The 13,949-nt window shown below is 48.3% G+C and overlaps 1 protein-coding gene across 1 annotated transcript in view; it reads left to right on the plus strand.

Moving 5' to 3' along the window:
* Positions 1 to 13,547, plus strand: part of FSTL1 (follistatin like 1) — a 56,265-nt gene extending 42,718 nt beyond the window's left edge. The window contains exons 5-11 of the mRNA XM_082056771.1: positions 1,171 to 1,203; positions 2,720 to 2,850; positions 5,998 to 6,116; positions 6,889 to 7,001; positions 8,208 to 8,318; positions 10,000 to 10,097; positions 10,350 to 13,547. Of these exons, the coding sequence (XP_081912897.1) occupies positions 1,171 to 1,203; positions 2,720 to 2,850; positions 5,998 to 6,116; positions 6,889 to 7,001; positions 8,208 to 8,318; positions 10,000 to 10,097; positions 10,350 to 10,394 (650 nt within the window). The 3' untranslated portion in view covers positions 10,395 to 13,547. The remainder of the gene's footprint in view (positions 1 to 1,170; positions 1,204 to 2,719; positions 2,851 to 5,997; positions 6,117 to 6,888; positions 7,002 to 8,207; positions 8,319 to 9,999; positions 10,098 to 10,349) is intronic.
* Positions 13,548 to 13,949: the final 402 nt, after the last annotated feature.

Below are 13,949 nucleotides of genomic sequence, written 5' to 3' on the forward strand. Positions count from 1 at the left end.
AGAAATGGTTGTAACAGAGCTGGAGACAGACATACCTACAACATAACCCCCCAGGCAAGGACTAGGGGCGGCAGTGTCAGCTGTAATGGACTCATGGGTAGAGAGTGTGGATGGAGGCCCTAGGTGAGGTTGGCAGGGCCATTGAGACCCTCATTAGTGCACTCACGGTCCTGACACCTTGGCTGTGGTGGGATCTTGGAGCTATTGTCCCCCTGCATTGGTGGGAGAGGGCACTCAGGAGAGCAGGGCAACTTCTTGCTCCTGTCTGCCTCTCTCTGAGCTCGTGGATTCAGCCAGGCAGGTCACTGGGTCTACCTGCTGAAGAAAGGTCAGGCTCTCGGGATAAACCCCAAAACCCCATACTACCATCCAAGTTCACAAGGGACCTCAAAAGCCTTAGGAGGAAAGATTTTGTCTCAATGATGGGGCTGTTAAACTCACTTCTACACCTTGTGTCCCAGCCTTGCACATGCCTATCTCTCCTGAATGAGAGGTACCTTTGTGAAAAAAGCTGTTCCAAGGGTGAACAGGTGACAAGGGAAAAGTAGCACAGGCCCAAACTGCCTGGCGTCCTTTGCTGCTTGAGTGAAACCTCTGCCAGAACCACGTGTAGCCTATTGCTAAGCAGTAACTCAGAGCCATGGCATCACTGAGATAGGGAGGGAGCTCCTTTCCTGAGACCATCTAGTCTAACCCCTCTGCTCAAGCAGGGTCACCTAGAGCAGATTAAACAGGACTGTGTCCAGTACAGGGTTTCTAATATCTCCAAGGATGGAGACTCCACATCCTCTTTGGCCAGCCTATTTTAGTGTTCACAGTAAAAAAGTGTTTCCGTCTGTTCAGATGGAATTTCCTGTGTTTAAATATGTGCTTGTTGCCTCTTGCCCTGTCAGTTGAGGCTACAGAGAACAGTCTGGCTTAATCTTCTTCATTTCTTCCCATCAGATTCATAAACATTTATGATATTGCCCCTGAGCCTTCTGTTCTTCAGGCTAAACAGTCTTTAGCCTCCCCTCGGGTGACAGATGTTCCAGTCCCTTAATCATACATGTGGCCCTCATGTATCCTAAGGTTCCCAGTTTCCTCTGCCAAGTGGCACCGAGGGTAGAAAGAGATTTGTATTGCTTCGTGTTGTGTCAGAAATATCTTCTTCTGTCTTTCCACTAACAGAGAAGAAGTCTGAGAACCCAGCTGCAAGTCCAGGTAAGAAGCCATCTCCTTGTGTGGCTAGGGCCTCTGTGTGTATTTGGGAAGAGAAATGTCTGCTGGGGGAGTTGAATGGTTCTGCGTAAAAGTGATATCTCTGCACAGGCTGCTGCAGTCTGAGATGGTAAATCAGCTGAAATATGATTACCCAGCTCTCTACTCCTGTGTAACCTTTCAGAGCTCATACATCTCCTGGGCTCTTCACTGTGCTGGGGTGTCTTGAGGACTGTACAAGGTGCAGAGAAACCCAGTTTACTCCCAGGGACACAAGCTATGTTCATCACCCAGGCTGAGGGAAAAGACACTCTTTTGCATAGTACATTGGGGGATCTAAGACACAAGAACTGTGGGGCTGTTGTCCCCAGCTCCATGAGCACTCTTTTGAAAGGAGACTTTGCTTAAGGAGTGGTTAACTGATGAGAGCAGGGGTAGCACTACATAATGAATGGGGCGTTGTCTGGGGAGTCAGGAGATGTAGCTGAACCACCTCTTCCATCAGCCAACAAGTCTCTGTGATTCCCTGTGCCTGGTTTCTCCCTTATGCATTCCCATCCATGGCCTCCAAGTGCTGGATCTGGATAATTGTCAACTTCAGCTTCCTAGGACAGATGAGAGCAAACTCTCATACAAATTTTAGGGAAAGGACCATGTTCTGGGCACGGCCAGCACCTCAAAGCAGTTTCAAGGAAGTTCAAAATTAAACATGCAGAAACTGTCCGTCCGGTTGTGATTGTAGTCACTGGATTCAGAAGGAGATCCTTAGTGTGTGTAAGCGACACAAATGCACACTGATTCCCCTTCTGGCTCCATTGGCCTCTGGGCAGGTGTGAACAACTCACAGAAGCCAGAAGATCTAGTTTTTCAGTTTTGCTTCGAAATGCATAATTCAGTATCAGCACACAAGATTATATCCACCTAGAGAAACCTGTGACTCTGGAGAGCACTGCAAACAAACCCAACTTGACCCCTTCTTATTTCCAGTCACAGTGGGCAAATCAGGGCTTTGAAGAAATGAAATCTCCTGAGATATTAGGCCCTAAAATCCAAGTCCTGGGGAGAGCATGGTGGAAAGGCTTGCTCAGTTGAGTGTTCACCCTTGCAGAGGATATATGTTTTGGTACTTGAGGGCCCAACACCTGTCCTGCATGGCATCAGGAAGCCTGGAGACACTGTCTGTCCTTCCTCCTTCGGTCTGGGGACTCTTCACACCAGGATGAGTCAGCCCCAGGTTTTTCTTTCAGGAGCTTCAGGGACAGGAAGGCAGAAGGGGTTTGGGAGGAGTGTCGTTTTCAGGCCTTGCCACATGGTGTCACCCACAGCCCATCCACGGTTCAGCACATGGCATCTCTGCTTTGATCTGATCCTGGAGCATCCCCAAGGAGAAGGGGGCCTACAAATGGCCATCAGGGCTGCCTGGCTGGGTTTTATTTCCAGTCATCTGTCTGTGGTCTCCTTGCTGACTTCATTTCTCTCATCCTTGCTTTTTCTTCTGCTACACCTTCTCCCATGACAGTCGTCTGCTACCAGTCGGACAGAGATGAGCTTCGTCGACGCGTTATCCAGTGGCTGGAAGCTGAGATTATCCCAGATGGCTGGTTCTCCAAGGGCAGCAACTACAGCGAAGTCCTAGACAAGTATTTCAAGGCAAGTAGAGCACCACCTGCCTCAGAGGCCAGAGAACATTTCTGCAAAGCAGCTGCCATGCCCGCACCCAAGAGGCTCCAGTGTGTAATGGGCTTGTCAAGCTGGGGGTCAGGGTGGTCTGGTATGTCCTACAGTGTGGTGTATTACGGGCTGCCTGCAGCAGCTGCTGACAGAGCCACTGACGTAACTATGTGACAGCCCAGACCTGGAGCATCCCTGGGGAAAAGGAGGAGGGGCAGGCCAAGTGTGTCTGTTCCAGGGGAGAGAATAAGTGATCTCAGGGGACAAAAGACAGCCAGAGGAGAAAAGGTAGGTGAAAGGGCTGGAAATGCAGGTAAAAGGAGCAGGAAGCCGGCGAAGCAGGGACCAGGAAACCTCCTTTGTTCCAGACAGCTGCAAGGCCATGTTGAGGTGGGAATAGGGGACACTTCCGGGCTTTAAGGGGAATATTTGCTTGCAAGGAGTATGGCTCAGTTGTGTCCAAGAGCTGGCAGTTCCCTAGTACTCTACAGAGAGTGAGGAGCCACGTGAGAGTCTCGGGCCCTGCAGTAATCCCGTTCTTCTTCCCGTCTCCCTGTCAGTCTGTCCCTCAGCGCATCCCCACCCCCTTTTGTAACCTGCAGATTACACGCTTCTCCCATGCTCCTGCCACATGCACTGCTGCGTCCCTCCCCCTCGCACTGGGCTCCTGATAAAGACTTCAAAGCATTCAGGATGGAGCTGGAGGAGCAGGTGGGGAAAGGGCGAGAGTGTTTAAATCATAAGCTGTTGACAGTGAGAGATTAATGGTGTCTGACAGGAGCTAGCGCTGCAAGCAAATTTGCCATGGCAATGGCACCCCCTGGTGAGACAGAGGAGCTGGTCCCTGCGCTCCAGAGACCATCTTTGCCTTTGTGGCCATTAATGCTGTTCTTGTCTGTGGAAACCCACCTGTGGCCCCACTGCCTTGGGTGCCCCCGCCAGCACCTAAAAGCTGCACGCGGTGTCCTGTGGAGCTGCTCAGTCCCTCCCTCTGCAAACGTGCTGTCCCCAGCTGCCTTCACAGAGAGTCTCCCCAGGCCATGGGCTTTGCTGAAATACATGAGCCAGCCACTGGCTTGCTCCAGTGCTGCAGCACAGCCTGGTCACCTAGCCAGCCCCACACCAGCTGGGGTGCTGGTGAAATCCTGTGGCTGCAGCTCAGAGGCCGACAGCCTTGTGCTGTCTTTAGTGTCCCCGTTTTTCTGGAACAGTGATCCCAGGCACAAGTGGGTGAAAGTTGCCATGACAAAGCCATACCTTTTCTCAGACCAAAGGTTGGTTAGCCTGGAGAAAAGGAGGCTAAAGGGAGACCTTATTGCTCTCTACAAGTACCTGAAAGGAGGTTGCAGCAAGGAGGGGGTTGGTCTCTTCTCCCAGGTAACAAGTGATAGGACAAGGTGAAATGGCCTCAAGTTGTGCCAGGAAAGGTTTAGACTGGATAGCAGGAAAAACTTCTTCACTCTTGTCAGGCATTGGAACAGGCTGTCCAGGGAAGCAGTTGAGTCACCATCCCTGGAGGTGTTTAGAAGACATTTAGATTAGGTTCTTGGGGATATGGTTTAGTGGTGGACTTGGCAGTGCTAGGTTAATGGTTGATCTTAAAGGTCTTTTCCAACCAAAACGATCCGAGGGGGGAATTTCCTTCTTTGTCAGGTGGTAATCCACCATATCAACAAAACTTAAAGCTTTGATGTACTTTGAAAGCAGTATTCAGAGCCTGGAGCAACCTGGGCCAAGTCCAAGCAAAACAAACCAAATGGGTTCAAGCACACACAAATTTGTTTCTCCAATGAGGGTCTGCTGTCATTGGAGGAATTCTGCAGTGCCCAGCCCCAGGGCTCTGCACACCTGCCCTGCAAATGGCCTGACTCCTGCCCTGCACGTAATAAACACTGGAGACAAATATGACATGAAGCTTTTCCTATTTCTCCTCAATGTGGAGGTTTGTAGATGTGGCATTAAGCTGTTTACCTCCTAGAAGCCTGACTTGTGTGGATCACTGGGATGTGGGTTGTTTGTCAAGTAGGCCATGACCTTGAGGGATGCTACTTCAAAAGGAGTGAGGCCTGTAGTGGGAAGATGCTCTGTTTTGGAGTGTCTCTGGGGGACCACGTAAATGCAGACCATAGCATTGAAAGACAGAAAAAATAGCTTAACTGGGTCTGGATCATGAAGCAAACTGCGGCCACTTTCACAAGAAATAGCGGGATGGGAAGCTTCAAAGTCTAGTAGAAGCTGAGACATGTTAATGGAGCAGTTATACACAGGCTACAGTGCTCAGAGTAATTTTCCTAGCCCTACAGGTTTCTCCTGAACCACAACAGATTAACAATAGGCAGTGTCTCCTCCAGCATTCCTGGAAGCACCGCACAAGGAGACACAGTGACCTGCCCCAAGTCACACAGCAAAATTGAGCCGGCAACAGTCTGTGTGCAGAATTCATTTTCCCCTCACTGCAATGCAGCTGTCTCTGAGGGGGCCCAGCAGTTCCTGCTGAGTGCCCAGCACTGCGACATAACATCTCCAAACAGGAAGGCAAAATGCAATTACTTCTTTGGGAGTACAGCCAGGATTTGGGGGCTAAAGATCCTACTCTTCAGTGCCAGGAGTCCTGTGAGGACCTTAAGAAGTTAGTGGCAAGGTGCTGTGCTGTTCCATTAAGTTGTTCCTTCATTGGGATCAGCATAAAATTGCTTCTTGTGATTTTCCCTTTTGTCATTGTCACGGTCCAGGCACAGCTTTGGATTTGCACATATTGGAAAGCTGACACCTCCTCGAATGCAACTGGTCTGCTTTAAGGCAGGAGGTATATGAGAAGGCTAAGAGCTGGCTGGAACAAAGAGAAGAAATGGAGTTAGAGCCATAAATCAAGCCTTAGGAGGTGAATGAGAGGCAGCGTAGCTTATCAGTGAGAACAAGGCTAGGATGATGTCTGCCAGTTCTGATGCTAGTATGGCATATGTTGCTGCTTTTCTCTGAGCCTCTGTTCTTTGTGCAAAACAGAGATGATGCAACCTGTTTCACTAAAGCTTCAGAAATGCTAAGTGCATAGGGAAGAGGGAGAAGAAAGTGGTACACTGAACTGATAAAGCAGACCCTCTCACATCTTCCTATCTGTCCAAACAGAGCTTTGACAATGGTGATTCTCGCTTGGACTCCACTGAATTCCTGAAGTTTGTGGAGCAGAATGAGACTGCTGTCAACATCACCACCTACATGGACCAGGAGACCAACAAGCTGCTCAGGTGGGCAGTGAACAGGAGGGCCAGATGTGGTAGAAAGGGGTGTGAAAAACCTGCTCATGGAAAATATGTTAGGGCTTGCACTTACAAAGCTAACAGTGTATGAAGCGTCTTCTCATTTAGTTGGATGTGAATACCACAAAAAGAAGCAGTCCCACTCCTACCCTTCACGTTAGGCCTTGCATTCCAACCTTCCTTTGCATTAAATCTAGTAGGTATGCAGCCAGAAGATGAGTTAGGTGACAGAAAATTTGTTGTCTTTCTTATTTCCTAATAAATTCACTTTCCAGTGGACTTTACTCACCTTTTTGCTTGTTAACTAGATCCAGTGCAGGAAGATGGTGGGAAAACACAGCTCATGGGCAGCCCACAGTTAGAGCTGGTGCAAGTGTTGCATGAAAATGTAGTTTGAGAGGTTTTAATTTTTCTCTGTGTGTGGCCCTGTCTGTGAGACAGCAAGGAGGACAGGCTGCTTGTGGTTATGCTGTGCTTGCCTCTCTGTTCTCACAGCAGCCTGTAAATGTCAACAGGGTTCTTTTCCTGCTCTTCCAAATATCTTGTCGCTTCCTAGCCCTTCATCAGAAAGGGAGTATTTTTGTGTCTGTTTTTCTTTTGTCTGTATGCTGTGAGGTTTCCTTAGAAAAGCCACTCCTGCCAGGCATCTCAGAGCCTTCCTGGTTATTACTGGTTTTACTCCTCTGTACTCTGAGACCAAGAAAGGAGGGACCTACCTGGTACAGCCCTATGCAAAACATGCCTCTGTGTTTCCTTTCAGGGGACTCTGCGTAGATGCCCTCATCGAGCTGTCGGATGAAAATGCTGACTGGAAACTCAGCTTCAATGAATTTCTCAAGTGCCTCAGCCCATCCTTCAACCCACCAGAGAAAAGTAGGAACTCCTCACTTATATTGGGGAACAAGAAGGGTACTGGAAAGGGAGGAAAGAAAAGAGACCAGCTTTGGGCCAGACATTAGATGCTGTAACTCTGCTCCAAGAGATAACGTTGATATATTTGGACCTCCCATCTGACAGCACCCCTTGTCCCTGCACTATCAAAAGTACTGCTTTTTCTGTCCCAGAGCTCCCAGAGCTCTTGTGATGAAAAAACTTGTGATTTTAGAAGCATGGGCATAGGTCAAATGGATATGGTGTGTTTGGAAGGTCAAGGCATGGTATTTAACAGTACAGAGATAAATCGTGAGGAGTTCACGTCTAGATAACTTAGGAAAGTCAGACCAGACCAAAGTCCTGCCTTTCACACAGAGAGCCTCCCTGATGAACATCTCAAAGTTCACCATCCTTCCAAATCCTGCTTAGCGCAGTTCATGTGGAAGCAGCTTGGCATTCTGCTGACCAGGCATGCCTAGCCATTCAGCTCATTGTCTCCTCAGGAGGTGCTGGTCCAAAGGTGGAAGATTTGCATCCCACTGCAGTGGCACCAAGGAGCAGACAGAGGCTATGCTTCTTGGGGAATATTAAAGTTCAGTTCTCTGTTGCCTGTTTCAATTGTAAGGCAGGGATGCTGCACCTCTCCCAGAAAACACCTTCAGCAGGTTTTTCACTTAACACTATACATGCCCTTGAATGCTTTGGGGTTTAAACATATAATTTGGGATTTAAACATATAATAGAGCTGTGAGAAGAAATGTCAGGTGAAATGAGATATTGCTTTTTCCTCCCCTTCTCGGGGCTACAGCAAATACACAAAGCATTTCCCCAACTTCTCCCCACCTAGAACAGGAATTGTTTCAGAGTAACCAAAACTTTCACTTTGGAGGTTCTCTTTTGTTTATAACAGATTAGGAAATTCAAACAAATCCAGTATTGAGATTTCATTTGGAATTGAGAATTTGAAACGTGTTCTTTTGGGGAAGCAAAATGAAGTGTTTGACTTTCCCACATTATTTTTTTGGCTAATTTCACTCATCAAATTCAGCATGAATATTTTAGTCATTATGAAACTTTTAATAGTTAGTGGAAGGAAGGCCTCTTTGAAAACCTTGTACCTCTTCTCGCTCAAGGCATCTGCAAAGTATGTTGTCTTTAGCCTGCTCGCTATCTCACAAGCACTGCCCTTGTTTTGTGCCTCTCTAGAGTGTGCCCTCGAAGATGAGAACTATGAGGATGGAGCAGAGACCCAGGTGGAGTGCAACCGCTGCGTCTGTGCCTGCGGGAACTGGGTGTGCACTGCAATGACGTGCGAGGGTCTGTATGCTCTCCAAACTATTATTGTATTCAATATTGTACAAAAGGGATTTCTGCTTCCTATCTTTCTGAGGGCAGCAGCGCTCCAGGTTTCTTCTCTCTCCAGCTTTTCCTCAGCTTCTCTATGGGTGGTTTCTGCACCATCCTCCCATGCTCCATGTTGGCCAAACCCAAGCTGGTCAGAAAGTGTGTAACTGGGCTGGGGGTAGTGCTACTGGGATTTGTAGTATGGATTTGTTGTCATGAGAATTTGGCACCAAACCTTCCAGACCAGAGCTACTCTGCATCCAGCTGGCTTGGGGAATGCACAGACCAAAGAGGTCACTGTCTGCAACCATATGTGTCGGTGTAAGTCATCTTTCCTGTATGTGTGTCAGTATCCTTACTGTATCTGTATTTACAGTATCTTTAAAACAGGACCTAGGGTCTTGACTTGTTCCAGAGGGGAGATAGGAGACTTTGTCTGGTAATGTCAAAAAGCACTTCAGCTTCCTGCCATAGAAACTGTCGAGGTAGAAGAAAATAGTGGCGATGGAGATGAAAGGAGGTGGTGTTCATTGTAAGGCAGGGTTGTTGGTCTGTCTGCTCTTCCTCTGGAAGGCCATTTGTAAACTTTCAGAGTCATGTTACGATTGTGAGAATGTCATGGTGGGCTTGTGAAAAACAGCTTTCCATTTTGCCTTCTCACAGATGGTTTGGGGCCAGTGGCAAGCAGCTTTCCCCTGCCTTGGGAAATGTAGGGGTCCTTTTCAAAGAGCCATGTCCATCCCCGCGAACTCCGCTGCCTTTTCAGCCTCCTTCCCTAGAAACCAGGCCTTTGCCTGAATATTGTTTTCAGTGCTGTGCAGGAGCTGTCAGCAGTACGCTAGTTCAGATCTATAGCCAGTAGGTTGGGCATAGAAGGAGAAAGGGGAACCGCAACAAGTATGTACAGAGTTTCTTTCATGTTTATCTGGCCTTCTGCAGCAGAGGCTTCAGGATTATCTCAGCTCAGACTTGACTGTGGCAGCAGGAGCTCACCTCAGAAAAGATAACTGTAATACTAGTGGAGCTGACAGAGGATCTGTGGGTAGGTGTCAGAGCTTAAGCAACCGAATGAGAGACTTTTTGCTGCCTCCCCAGAAAACCAATTTTGAAGTTGCTATGCAACACCTGGTCGTGCTGCCTACTTTGTTCCCTACATCCATGGCAAAAGCATGCAAGGGAAAAACAATTCCTTGACTTTCTGCCCATGTCAGAGCAGCAGAGGGGTTAGAGGCTATTGTTAGAGGGATAATGAAACCAAAGAATCGGATCAGATACATCAGCAAGTTGCATCTCCAATGAGTGAAGTTACCTCTTTGTTAAGCATCAGTTATTGTACTTGAATAGCACTGAGCTTCCATTTATTCCCTCCAAGAGGCCAAGATGTTAGAACTAATTATAGATGCTGCTTTTAAATAATATGTAGCCTCTTCGTTGTGGTTTCAGTTTTTATCATCTGGGAGGGAGAGACAGGGACAGACTGGATACCCAGGTTCTGAAGTCCCAGGCAGCCACAAGGCCCGTTCCCTTTCTAAGAAACCAACCAATACCTTCATCCAGCAAAGCCTTCCTAAGCTTGAGGTGTTTTTTGTTCTACGTGGTTCAGCCTCTGCAACTTGCATCCCCTATTTGTGATAACGCTGAACTCTGTTTTCAGGGAAGAATGAGAAGGTGCCTGCTCAGAGACAGCGACCTGATCAAGACTTGACTGAGGAGGAGCTGGCTAGATATGTTCAGGAACTGCAGAAGCATCAGGTTAGCATAAGACTGGGAAGATCTGCTTGCACCAAGTCTCTCCTTGCTAGAGGGGTTCCCTCTGCTTCTGTCACCTGGAGACTTCTGGTACACAATAAAGGGGGATCCCTCTTGCCTGTGAGGACAAATTCAGGTGTGGGGTTTTGAGGTATAAACCAGTGTTGGCATTGCCTGTGGATGGACCAAAGGCTTTGGGGTACTGCTAGCTTCTGTGTCAGTGTAGAGCTTCACTTTTGTGCTCTCTTTCTCTAGGAGACGGCCGAGAAGACCAAGAGAATGAGCACCAAGGAGATGTAAGGGGCCTCCACACCGGAGGAGCCCAGGAGGATGGGCCCAACCTGCCGCCCTGCCCTCCAGTGCTGATTGCAGTATGCACAAGTGTCTGCTACAGTTGCCCAGTCACAGATATTTACATTGTATAGCGATGGGTTATTTGTTTTGTAATACACAGAGAATGGGGCCAGGAAAAGGGAGCAGAGCCCACCCATTCAGGGAGCTTCATTGCTGGGGCCTTGGAAGGCTGGGAGGGACTTACAGCAACCTCTGGGACCCTGTCCCAGAGCAGACAGCTGCTCCCTCCAAGAGATAACAGGGATTTCTTGTTCCTCTGGATCTGGGGAAAGGATGGAGGTCAGTGCTGGATAGAAAAGGTAGTCTTCAATCCATACAACCTGTCTTGGCTGCAGAAATACAGGCCTGGCAGTTTTGTGGCTGAGCACGTGTGCTGCAGGGCATCATTAGCCGAGGACCTTGCCCTTGCCCTTTGGTTCAAGCTCCTCAAAGCTGGTCAGCCTGGTGTGATGGTACCATGCTGCTGGCAGGAGTCCAGCACGTTCCTCCTTGTTTTCCACCAAACTGTCCCCAGCAGCTCCTCCAGTACATTGTGGGCTCCAACATAACATTGTTCCTTTTGACCTCATCTCACTCTTACTCTCCCTGCCCCCTCCTTAGAGGTGCTATCATATTTTTTTCTTATCACATTCACATGCTGACTCCCCCTTTTGTTTTGTTTTTGTTGTGGGTTTTTTTATTACGTTATTTCCTATGGTAGTAATTCAGCTTTTGTATGTTTTATAGCTCTAAATCTTTCAAGAAAACCCAGCCTGTTGTTTTTTGTTTTTTGACAGTGTGTAATACCCGTGCACAGTTTGCATCATGCTGTGCTCAGCCACCGCAAACACTACAAGCAACTTGTGAGCCCTGTGCTACAGGGTATTTCTCAACTGGGGACAGCGATGTCCTTCGTGGGAAGAAGAGACAGGGCTGGATGTAAATAGTTTCACCAGGCAGGGATTGACAATGCAGCTCTAGCTCTTGCTCCCTTAGCTAGCATTGACCATGTGTTCAAAGTCTATGCTCATGCCTCTCTATATTGCCAAGAGGAATGCACCAAGTAGTCTAGAGACAGAGGGACCAGGCAATTCCATTAGCAGGGTATTTGAAAATGCTTAACTACGTTGAAGTCTGGGCCATGAGCCATCATCTTGGGCTTTCCATCTCCCTCTGGGGTGAGGCAGCAGCATTCTTTGATTCCAGGTCTGAGTCTGAAGTCAGGGCTGGAAGCCTCATTACTGATGCATTTCACAGTGTCTCTGATCAGACTGTCTTTGACCACCCTCAGATCCCTTCATGGATAGTTTTTGGCTGACCCATTTCTCAGAGCATTGGTCGTAGATATAAATGAAATGCTGTTTTGTTGACAATCATCTCTGTAGCCTTGAGCTCAGCTGATTTTCTCCTGCAGTTGTGGAACGTACTTCATACATTCACACACCTGAACATCCTGTTCCACATTCCCTTCATGCCTCTGCTGTGCATCCCAAGCAGGTGCACGTACCCTGGGCTGAGATGACTGCTTGTGACTTCCATCTTCCTGTTTGCAAGCAACTTCAGCAGTTGTTGCGAAGTGTCTTGTAGTCCCTAGTGCTTACTCAAGTGAAACTCCAGTTTCATCCACAAAAGCCTGTTCTGCTTGAGTGAAGATCAGCAGGACTTTTGTCCCAACCTTCCCGTTTTTGCACAGTGCCTTCCTCGGAGAGGAAGAATGAGCTGGTACCTCGCAAGTGTAGGAAAAGAAGAAAGCTTGGTCCCTCCTGTGGTCTCACCCATGAGTCAGACTTGTTAAAGGCTGTCTGGTCTTTGAGCTGTTTTCCTGGTGTGAACCCAGAGGACTCCCACTGACTGGCACAGTACCACATTTCCAGTGAGAATCATTGCCCACCCCACCATGCTCGGAGATTTTGGCATAATAGAACGAAGGAAGCTGGTTGCTTTCCCATGAGGGCCTGGATTTGAGAAGCTGTCATCTGTGAAGGTGAGGGGAGTGAGTCCACAGGAGCTGAGAGTAGTTGTGGACAAGGCTACATTGGGATGCAGTCATGTTCTGGTAGCACTGGAGGAAGAGGTTGTTGGAATAGGAGCACCCGTTAGACATAACCTCACTCCTCCCCAACAGTATGAGCAAAACAGCTTCATGTGCTGGATCTTGAGTCATCACAGGAACATTGTTAATGTCTTGCTTTATTCTGACCCTGCTCTGAAAGGTAGTTTGTGCCTTCCAGATCACTTGTTTCCAGCTTGGATCATTAAAGTGCCTTAGAGAAAACACAACAGCTTGCCTTAAAGGCTTTCCCTGGATGGAGATAACATCTTGTCCGGTCAGGAAAACCTCAAACTGGGAGAAGCCAAGCATGTGCAGGAAGGGGGAGGCTGATTTATGGCTGAAGGGCTTCTGTAGGCTGCATTAAGTGATACGTTCTCTAGTCCCTGTCTCCTGTGCATGTGCGGTCTGCAAGGCTGGCTGCTGGGGACAGCGAGAGAGGTGGGTGCTGGTGGCTGAGGTTTATAGAGCTTATGCTGAGGGAAGGGCTGCTGTTGGGCAGGGCAAGCTGAGCATTGAGAAGCCATACAATATCTAGGATGGCCTGGGGCAGCGGGGCAGGAGTGCAGCAAACATGCCTCTGCTGCTTGTGGAGCCTTTTCCACCTTGTACCATCAAAGGGAAAATGCAGCTGTGGAGGGTGACGCCAGTTCTAAGGGCTCCAGTACCTGAAGGGGACTGAAACATCTCACCTCCCCACTCCAAGGGGAGGGAGAGCCATTCGGTGAGCGATTGCAGGCTGTACCCCACAGCAGGCAGGCTGGTTGCTGACTTCTGCAGGGTGACTTGGCTGCCAGGGAAGGAAGTGCTGGATTCTAGCCATTGCCCTTTGGGACACTTGCTGTACCGACTGCAGGGAAGGGAAGGCGTTTTTTTTTCTCTTGCAAAAAGCCAAAATGAAGCAAAGAAGTCCCACTCCTCCCTCTATATTCCCTCCTCTATGTGTGTGAAATTTATCAGTATTCTGTAGGTTTCCTTAGCGCACTTAATTTACTTGATTTTGTAATTTTTTTGAAGCTGGGGGGTTTGGATATTACTGCCAAATAAATGAAACAAAATTTTAAACATAATACATTGTGGTTTATTTCTCACAAGCCACGTCCTTGCTTTCCATATAAAAAAATCAGCTGTCATTTTGCACATTTATACACAGATCTTAATGTGCTTGAGAAATGTGAAACACAACTGTCTCTATTTTATTGCTGGGGAAACTGACGTACAGCGGTACAATCACGTGGGGAGCCAGCGGCAGAGATGCAGCCGGCAGCCACGACTCCTGCAACCCAGCCACGCACTGTGAGTGATAAGATCACTCCAGAATACTTTCAGTGTTACCTGTTTGCTCCCCTGTATGCGATCACAAGAAGAACATGTATTAGGGTCATGCTGCCAATAGAAAGGCGAACCACTGGAGAATGGGAAGAACAGAGAGGGATACAGGCAGTGGAGTACAGGGCAATCACTCTGTCCTG

This window comes from Streptopelia decaocto (genome assembly GCF_964273445.1).
Source record: "Streptopelia decaocto genome assembly, chromosome: 1".
NCBI classification, from domain to species: domain Eukaryota; kingdom Metazoa; phylum Chordata; class Aves; order Columbiformes; family Columbidae; genus Streptopelia; species Streptopelia decaocto.